General features: G+C 34.0%; 1 protein-coding gene across 6 annotated transcripts in view; it reads left to right on the top strand.

Annotated features, from left to right (window-relative positions):
- Positions 1-10,628, top strand: part of PIBF1 (progesterone immunomodulatory binding factor 1) — a 112,198-nt gene that overhangs the window by 27,459 nt on the left and 74,111 nt on the right. For 5 of the 6 annotated variants that reach the window (XM_017828613.1, XM_017828612.1, XM_017828615.1 and 2 more), the window contains 2 exons: positions 641-766; positions 4,691-4,789. In XM_017828613.1, coding sequence (XP_017684102.1) covers positions 641-766; positions 4,691-4,789 — 225 coding nt within the window. The remainder of the gene's footprint in view (positions 1-640; positions 767-4,690; positions 4,790-10,628) is intronic. The other variant, XM_017828616.1, reaches the window with a different exon arrangement.

Genomic DNA, 10,628 nt, shown 5'->3' with positions numbered 1-10,628 from the left:
CGAGGAAAAAAGGCAGCGCAGAAAGAACCGTGTATTGCAGAATACACCATCTAAGGAGTCTTTCTGCTGTGCCTTTTGCAATCGGATATGTCTGTCACATATTGGCCTCATAAGCCACCAGCGTGCCTGTAGCAAATGTGGATAGAGCCTTCCCAAATCTTCGTTCAAGAAGCCTAGCCATGATGATGAGGTGCAAATAGTAGTCAAAGAAGTCTTGTAGTAGCGTGGCAGTATTGCAAGTCAGTAAGTTTAATCAATCCATATCTAATAAGGAAGAGGAAAGTGAGGGTTTGGGTTTTTTTAAGTAGTGAAGTAATATAAGCACTTAGAGACTGACAAAGAATTTCTGGAAGAATGTTAAGCTTAATCTTATGTGATTAATCAATATCAAATTACTTTAAAAATTTAAATCAGTACGCAGAAAGCTTTTATTTATTCCCAGTTAAATATTATTTATTCCTGATTGATTTTCATTTAATTTGTGTAACAGTATAGGCTGATATGTATTTCAAGTAATTTGAGAGGTAAATGAGTAAGGATTGAAATAAAATGTAAAATCAAGAAACCCTCTGCCCTAGTTGTAGAGCTGTACCTGAGGTTTTGATATTTTGACCAATGCAATGTATTTGTTTATTTACAGAGATCACTATAAAACAGAATATGAAAAGAGACTGCATGAAGAGTTGGAGCAAATAAGGTTGAAAACAAACCAAGAAATTGAACAACTAAGAAGCACTTCAAAAGAGATGTATGAACGTGAAAACAGGTAAATAAGATGTAGGCAATAACCTAATCAGAGCAGAAATGACCAAGCACTGTTTTGTGCTTCGTTATAATCCTAATTGACTGACTCTCTGAGAGGTGTTCAAAAGCTAACAACTTAAGGTCATTTGTAAAACTGATGAGAATCTTTTAAACACTGAAATGAATTTATACTTATAAAGTAAATTCGTGGTGTTATATTTATTATCAAGTGATGGTCATCCAAAATTATCAGTTGAAAAGGATTATTAAAATTCATGCTCTAGATAAACATTGGTGGTTTGAAGTTTGTTCAGATACATAATATTAGTTAATTAATACAGAATGCATTAGTTTACCTGTCATGCTTATATGGGCAGTCTTGAAGCTGTGCCAAGAATCCAGAAGAGGTGGTGTTGATGCAGGAAATAAGGCAGGAAAAAAACAAGGGAAACCAATAAGACTTATGCCTTTATAAAATAAATCTAATTGAGATTGTTTACAGCACGATGATTCAAAAAAAAAAAGCGTGGATTTCATGTCAATTACTATAAAATTCTCTTTTGAAGAAAATTCTAGTCCTGCAAAGACCTGCATATTGAATTTTATGAGTGTGTCGACTGGTTGAATACCACAGTTACATGTAATACTTTAGGGATCTAGGGATTTGGACCTTGGCACTGAAATTCTTTTTTAGCTTGTGTTTCGGCTGTTTTATCCTTTAAAATGGGAGGATTGTTTAATAATTAATTATAACTTCATTGTAAATGTCCTGAAAGTGTCATGTGGAGAAGGAATTGATGGTAGTAAAAAGATATTTATGGCTTAAGCATCTGTTCCTCTAATAGGTAGTTTTGTTACTGCTGGGAAGAGTGGAAAAAAAGAACATGACTTCTGCTGTCTGTCTTCAGTCAACTGAAATGTTCTAATTAAAAAAAAGTTACATCATGGTGTAGTTTTGCAAGTGTGAGTAAAATATATACACATACATACACATCTACTCTACTTCCTGTATGCCAATCTCTTTTGAATTACGAAGTAGAAATTTAAACATGCACTGTTTGTGGAGATTTGACAAGGGTCTGTATATCATTGAGAAAGCTACTGAAAGATATTTCATTTCTATCTGGAACTGATTTACAGTTTTGTTCCTCATTTTGAAACAATTACTTCTGAAATGTAAATCCTTTAGATTTGCCTTCATGTTTCACAGAAACAAAAAGGCTTTTTATCATATGCTCTTTCTAAAAAATACAAAAGAAATCCACCATAAGACAATCTGCCTCAATGGCAAGACAAAGGGAAACCCAAATTGCTAGCAAAGCAATTGGCAGTGAATTTGTATGATGTGCTGAGACGCTGATTGTGACTGAAAATAAAGATGCGGTTTCATCCTCAAGCTCAAAGAATGGAATGGTATTACATCTAAGCTAATCAAATATTCAGTTGCTTTTATTCTTTACCACTTTGCCAAGCCTGATGAGTCTGATACTTCCCTTGAATTTATTGGTGCTTATTTTACACTTGGATGAGTCTTCAAGAAACTAAAATGGAAGGGGGGGCACCAATAAAGAGGTGATGCTTTCATTCCTGATTTGTTTGGCATCAGTTTCACTTGTTTGGTTGTTGTAAGCACTGGCTATGTTTGCATTAGCAAGCATGTGAATGTCTGCATGGGGTTTGGCATTGGATTAGCTGGAGTCTGTTCCCGTAGATAAACACAATTTAGTCATTTTGAGCATGTGAGATGCTCTCCTTGAGCACGTTTTCTGACTTGGTTCAATCTGACTGGAGTCCAGTTTGTGCATTCTAGAATAGTTTAGGATATTAACCGAAGTGCAATAAATGGCAATTGCCAAGAGGTTTGTTTAAAAAGCTAACACAGAAGCACTTGAGCTTCTGTCTTCCCTGTTGTCATCCCACTTTTTTTTTCCCCCCATACCCATTCTTGAATCTCTAGGTAGTATTTCTGTCCCATTTTAAAAGGGTACTTTCACTTGTGTGGTAGGCTGGGTAGATACCTGACGGTCCATACGGCCTCTTTGTGCAGCCATCAGACAGGCACTTCACCTCTTCTGACACCAAAATCACACAATCTGAAAACTGGCAGCATTGTTAATGTGCGTCTTGACTCTCTAGAAAATATTACAACAGAAGTTACATCACATCTGTAGTTGTCATCTTGTTGGTTGAATAGTACCTCACTTGTGTCCTTATTTTTCTTCCTATTGTGTTTTCAATTGATTAGCTGTTCAGCTAAGCAAAATAGTTTATTCTCTAAATGAGTCTCTGTTTATCTCCTATCACTTGATCTTTATCCCACTTCTGTTACTCTAGTCTTAAGGATACAACACTTGACACCTACTATGAGATATAATATGCTTGATCTTTATGCTGTTAACAAAATTTATTGTCATGTTCCCATATTTTGGTAAGAGTCAGTTTTAAAGAATCTAATCTCAAGGCCAGTCCCTGAATTTCTGCACTAAATGCTGTAGCCCAGTAACTCTATTTTTAAAGAAATATTTCATTTTCCTCTCATAACCAGTTAGCTGCTACATAATCCTAATTCTGATTTTTCTAAGTAACTATTTCCTGTTTGTATGAATTACTTTGAATTCAGAAAAGTGCCAGTCTAGAAAATAGTCTTCAAAACGAAAATTATATACCTTTAGTGTGGTATAATGACCTAGGATAACATTTACATGGGCTTAATAACTTTGTTTTCCTTTATATCTTGACTTTTCTATTTTCTTCAAAACTTGCCTGAGCCTATAACTTCACTTTGCTTTAAGAAGGTTGCTTTGGGGAATGGGGAGAGAAACAACTTCCGTGGGAAGATCTTTGTTGCATCTACGTTAGGAGTTTAGTTCAGATGAAGAACATGGTGTTAAAGTGAAACCCCCTAGTCGTTGCGGTTAGCCAGGGTTTTTGCTTGCCTTGCAGTTCGTGCTTGAATGTGCTCACATTTGTAGCACATGAACAGGATTTCTTTCAGATGAAACGAGATTGAAAGGAATCTTTAAGATCATCTAGTATATTCCAAATGCTAGTGAATGTTCAGGTCACAGAAGCAAACCAGGAGTAAAGTAAAATCCTCAAAACCAGTCATAACGTAGGTGTCTGGTCCTCAGCAACCACTCAGCTCTGAAAATTGGCTGGTGCTGTGTTGCACTACATACTGGACATAGAGCTTATAAACGCTATCTAAGCAATAGATACAGTTTATTGCAGTGTTAACCTGTAGTCTGCTTGTAGCATAACAGACTATTAATAACTGTAAAATGTTTTAACATAAATACTATCAGTATTATTCTTCATATCATGCTATTCTCATTCACGTCAGTGGAATAATAGAGGTGGCTTGCACTTCTTGACTGATCCTTGGCTTAAAAAAAAGAAGAAAAAATATCAATTGATTGTAATAAAATATTTGTTAGAACCCAGGAGACATCAATGATACGCAATAACCTATATATCAGAGTAACTAGACAATTAGTTGTAAGTGGAAGTAGGATTTCTATCCCCAGCTAATCTTTTCTTGCTCTGTCATAAAAGTTGTGAATCATCTCAGCTATGTGGACAGCATTCCTGTAGTTATTAGTGAAGTACCAAGCAAAATTATTGCAATTTATTTAATTCCTGAAAAAAAAATATTCTATAGTTCTAGTATTCTAGAATAATTTGGATTATATGTTTCTATGTATAAATAGGTAATTTGATCATTGGTTTTTAGAATTTCAGAGCTGGAAGCTTTGCTGGTATATATGAAAGTAACCTCAAGTAAAGCCTCTGTAATAAATAGGCATATAGATAGACAGACCCTTCTACTATTCTGTGAGAGTTGAAGGTGGTAGTATTGCAATTCAGATCAAGCAGTAGGAATTAATTAAGCAAAACAGTCTTTTTCCTAACTGGTTCTTAACAGAATAACTTTTGTTTCCTTCAGAAATTTGAGAGAAGCAAGAGATAATGCTGTTGCTGAAAAAGAAAGAGCAGTTATTGCTGAGAAGGATGCTTTAAGAAAGTACAATCAACTCTTAGAACAGTAAGTGTCTTTAAAATGCATATAATAAATCTAAAGGTGTAACTATGTTTATATCTAGGAGTTTCAGATAGGAGGAAGTACTGGCTTTCTGCTTATAAAGAACAAATTTAATTACAAACATTTTGTTTAATTTATGTTACAGGCTTAACTCTTGTAGTAAAATTTTCCCATTACCAGTGCAGCAATAATATGAAAGTTTGATTCTTCTCCTACACTCCTGTAAAGACAAGCAAATATAATTATTCATCTCATAGCAAAAATGTGGATTTCATACTGTGCAGTAGCAGTGGTCAAAGTGTGAACCTGTTCTGTTGTGGTTTCTTTTGCTTTAGTTGAAAGTAGAAAATCGTTTTATATGATGACTTCAAGTAATAGTTTTTATAAAGTGTGGATAGAGAGCAGTAGCTATGAGCAATTAAGCTTGCTACATGCTTCTTTTTTTACTGCTGCCCCTTTCATGTTCCATGTATAAAATATGTTGTCTTTAAAAATGTACAAGTCTATTCATATGGAGAAAGAAACTGTGGTTGATTTTCTACAGTGTTTACAAGCAGTCTTACTTTCCTGTTCTGCAACACTTTTTCCTTGCTTTTTGTAAATTTAGTGTATTACCTGTGGTAAGTTATGAGGAAATGGAAAACTATGGACAGTAATCAAAGTTGGTCAGGCTAAGTTTGTCATGTGTCCTTAATATTGGATTTAATTCATTGTTTAACCTAAATAGGTTTTTTCTAATATGAAGAGATTGGTTTATTAACCAACTGTGAAGTTGTTGAAGAAAGTACTAAATTAACCTTTTTTTTCTCTAAATACTTTTTAAAATGTCATTAACTTAAGCATAGGCATGAATTTATTAAAGCTTTTAATTTTTATGTGTAACTCCTAAATTGCACTGGTGATACCACTGAAGAAATAGCATTGCCTAAGGACTGAAAAAAAGGCATTACTAACTAGTGAAACAACAGAAGTAGTTCTAGAGTAAGCAGAATGGGTCAGAAGACTTTATATCCACATTGGGTTTCAGGGATTTGACTTCAGATTAATTCTAGTTCAGGCTGAATGGGCCCAAGGGTGTGGAATGCCTGTTAGTGGTTAGAGTGCATTGTGGGTGTTCTTGGATTCTCAAAAAGGAATTCAGTTTGCAAACTCTGAGATGATGGCTTCACAATACAAATGTGGAAATCAAAGCCAGTTAAGTGAGGACAACCAGGAAACTTGATTCCAAACTACCAGCATCAAAATAAAATGCTAATGTGAGTCAACCTGCATTTCTTTCTGAGGAGACTCCTACCTTTCACTGTGGTAAGATTTACTAAGACATATGGGGAGTTCATATATAACTGGAAACTCTTCTGGAAAATAGGTCTGGTGTATGATAATTTGAGTATGCACTTCTATTTAATGAAAATACCAGCTTTCAATTCTATATTTATTTTCAAACTTAAGAACCATGGACAAAATACTTTTCTGCTGTATTTCCACTTGTATAATATATTGTATTTTTTCATATCATTGCTTGATTTTGAAGAGGGAAGTTTCCCTGCAATCAGAAACATAAGAACCTTTTTCGATACACTTATGCTTCTGGGCTCCTGTAGCTTTTTCCAGTGATAAGCCCTCCAATTAAGTAAAAATCTCCTTTCCTCATCTTAAATAAATTCAAAAGTTGATTAATATGGGGTTTTGGAGTTCTAAGAAGTAGATTGTTGCTCAGAAGAGCATGTTTTTCTCCTTGGGAAAATGGAAAACCCATACTATGCTTCTTTAAAATGTAGGTGTCTCTCTTTAAAGCTACCTCACTTCGAACCACACTACAGATGTTAAGACTGGGACTTTCTCCACATTCCAAATCAACTACCTAAATGATCTACAAAGTAACTAACTGGCATGTTGAGATGGTATAAATACCTTAATTTAAGACCCCAGATTCTGAATTCCCTGTGAACTGACATGTGACAGTTCTGTGGAGCAAAGAAATTTTGTGATATCAGCAGAAACCCCTGAGATTAAAAAGGAGTACCTGTATTGTCCAGTTCTATATTTAAGTGATTATAACAGCTTGTTCTATGTTAGTGAAAACAAGATGACTCATAGTAGTTACCACTGGTATAATCTGTATAAACAAACATGTTTGAAAGCTTCAGAAATATGTGGAATGTTGACTGGCCTGAATGGTTGTTAAATAAAGCCCCTGGCAAATCTTGTGATCAGAAGTGTAACTAATACCCAATTTTCTAGTCAAGTGCAGTTATTTTCATTTTTCTTACTGATGTTTGTGATAGCTTTCTGTGAACAGCTCTTTACAAATGCCAAGAAAATACCAAAGTGATAATATTCATGAAAGATTTACACTGAGAAAGGATCTGCTGTTTCAACCTCAAAGTAGATCATGGTGATATCAGGATGTAAGTTTTGTGGCTCACTTTGCTATTATACAGCTGTAAATTCTGTGTGAGAATCCAGGTTTCATTTACCCATGACAATGAAAAAAATTATTTGATATTTTAGATTAAACTGTTGTCAATGTCACGCATGTTCTAAAAAACTAGGACCAAATGGAAACATTTTCGCTTTGTTTTAAACTATTGGTGGACTTTTTTCTAATTTTAAAGCTGTATTACTGTGATTTAAAGTGTCTGGGGGTTGAACAAGGAGAGCAATTCTGTAATAGCTCCCTCATCTATGACATAGTTAAGTGTAGATGCTAAATATGTTCCAGCTTTTCCTTCTCTTGAATATTCCTGAAGTGTTATTTTGAAACTATTGACTGTTAATCTGTTACTTCTCCTTGCCAAAAACGCCTAAACACCACCAACAGAAACAACAAATAGTTGAATGAATGCATCGTGGTTTTATATCAGTTTTTTTCCTGATGTTTAAATTTTCTAGTTTTGTGAAAGGTGCAGCATCAAACTAAAATGGTTCCTTTGGTCAAAGTGGAGTCTAAGGTCAAAAATGGGGTGAACTCACAGTAGAGCACTTCACCTCAGGGGACATCTACAAGAACCATCTCTTGTCTTTGGTTGTTGACTTCCTTAAACTTCCTTTAAAGGAGTAAAATGTCTTTTTCCAGGACTCAGCTCTATCAGTGGGAACTGGTTTGAAAATTCTAGAATTACTGGGAACACAAGGGAAATTCATAGTTAGTGTGATTTTACAAAATCTTATTTTTCTAAGTGACAAAAAAATCTGTGCTCTGTTATAGCTGATTGCCACTCATGTGATGTACTCAAGGTGATTTTTCTTTTCCTGTCTTTGTGATGATAAAGTGAGAAGTGTAAAGTAATGAAGAGAAACAAAATAGGTATGCAGTAAACAGAAGAAGACTTCAAGAAAACTGTGTTGTGGCAACGCTATTCCTTCAACTTTGCAGTGGACACTATTCATAAAAAACCCTTGGTCTTGGTAAAAGCTAATGGGAGGTTTAAATTCCTATCTCTGTCCATGAGGTAATAGGATATTTTTAAGTATGTACTTTTTTTCTTATTTGAGTGTGCACAGATGATGAAAGGACGTTTTTATACAATGTTTTTGGAGTTCTGTTAAGTTAAGATGATGACTACAAAAATGGTTTAGACCCTTAGGTTTGTTCTATAAAGATTTCAAATTATTTTGGATTATTATTATTTAAACATTTCTGGATTGGTGTACATAGCTATTTAAAATTATGAGATTTGTAGTGGATGATCTGCTCCAGGTAAAAATACCTTTAGGAGTATTTCTAGTGTTTCTATTTAGAAATGCCTTTCTCAAATAAAAAGCAAAATAGAATAAAGGTCATTTACATTTATAGCCTTTGTCTATACTACACAGGTTAAGAGAAGTACGCAAAAAGTTCTCTGCGTATTTGTATTTACTGATTTAATGCTTTTCCTTCCAGTCAGCTACAAGATGCGTATACATTTTGGAGACTTAATTTTAGTCTCTCCATAATCATTATAATTTGAATCTCTTTTTATCCCTATTTTCTTTGTTCTTCATAATTGTGGTACATTTTTTTAAATTCACTTGGAGCTGAATGTTATCTGATTTTAGTCATCTGTCTTAAACTTTGTAGGTCATGGAGAGATGGGATTAATCCTGTTTATCAAACAGGTTTTTAAATTAGATGAAATTAAGATCTTTTTATCTTCTTATTAATTGCACACAAGCTTAGAGGACTATGTTAGGTGAGAAAATAATTGGATAGATTTACTGAATAAATAATTGTTCTGCTTTGCATTTAGAATATCTGCAGAGCATGCAGGAATCTCATTATTAGTTTTTCATTTATTACGTTAAACATTCTTTTTAATGGAAACATTAAAATTAATTATTTTCCCCTTCTGTTAACATATTTTTATAACCTGAATGTTGCTGACTGCAGTGACAAGATTCTAATATTACAATTATTAAGTCAATGTATTTAAGTGCTGGAGTTCTTGATAATATTTAAATAAGGGCTTATTATCTCTTCAAGAATATTTATATACAATGAAGATTTCAATAACGAATTAAAAAGAGATCCATACTGAAAACTGCTGGCCAAAATATTTCTTTGGCAAAGCTGCCATCACTTTATATTAAAAACTACTGCCATAGTCTTTTACTCCCTGGACATGACTGCTACATTTGTATATGAATTGCTTTGTAATCCCTTGAATTCCAGAGCTATGTAGGTCTTGAAAATCACTACCACTTTATATCTTCAGTTTCAATTAACGTCTTTAATGTATTCTAAAATGCTTTTTTGGTAATAATTTGCTGGTGCTGTATTCATTTATGATTTCTATAATATTATGCGTATGTGTAATTTTATAACACTTAGAATTTCTATTAGAATAAAGCCAAGCCCTTCACTGTTATTCTTAGACTTTGTCTAGATTTCAGCCCTAGCCAAAGTAACTACTGCACATTTCCTGTAAAACTACCTTCATCTTGTTCTCTTGATAAAAAAGTAAAGTATGAGGTACAGCTAAAAGAATAAAATTCTATGAATGTCATGGAAATTACTGAAAGACATCCTCTCGAAAATTCAGAATCAATGCAAAGAAGCGAGTGAAAGGACCAGGAGTGATAATATGATGGAGAAGCAATGAAAAAGTCCATTTCCCAGGTGACTGGGTCTAGTTTCTTTCCAAGGTGTAGAAGCAGCACTGAAATCCATAACAAAACAAGTCTATGCATTTTATGTTTCTACTGAAATGACCAGAGAGGCTCCTACTCTTTTCCTTTTCTTCTAAGGATATGTTTATTTGAACTTTACATCTTGCTAGATAATTCTAAGCTGCATTTTAATAAACAGAAGGAGAAAACCTAATTAACTGAATTGATTAAACAGATGAATAAAGCTATTAGGAAGACTGCACACTTTCTAGGGCATGCCTAGTTGTGTTTAGTTGTTAGATTCCTAATCAGGATCTTGAAATTTTACATTCTTAGCTAAGATAGTGTTCTTCCAGAATGGATGCTTTGAGCCCTGTAACCGGTCACCTCATAACTGTAACTGTCTTGATGTTGTAGAATTATCAACATGAAGACTCATAGGAATGCTAAGTTAGTCTAATGTCTGACCTTCCTGAGCTTCAGTACATCTGGAACACAGGCTTTGAAGTTTATTCTCTTGCTGTGCAAGGAATGTTCAGTGATTATATTTATAGCTCTAAAAATCTTTTTATTTCAGTAGCTCTTGTCCCAGCTCCTAAGCAATAATTCTCATGAAATATTATTAGCCTCTGAGGTATGCTTTGGAAAGGTTGTAATATGAACATATCCTCATATCATAAAGATTTTCCTTAAGCCTTGACATTCTCATTTTACCTGTTGATTTCCCACTAGCCAAAAGGTCTTAATCTTAAAA

Source organism: Lepidothrix coronata, unplaced genomic scaffold (assembly GCF_001604755.1).
Source record: "Lepidothrix coronata isolate B3197 unplaced genomic scaffold, Lepidothrix_coronata-1.0 Scaffold150, whole genome shotgun sequence".
Classification (NCBI taxonomy): Eukaryota; Metazoa; Chordata; class Aves; order Passeriformes; family Pipridae; genus Lepidothrix; species Lepidothrix coronata.
This window is presented reverse-complemented; position numbering and strand designations above follow the sequence as displayed.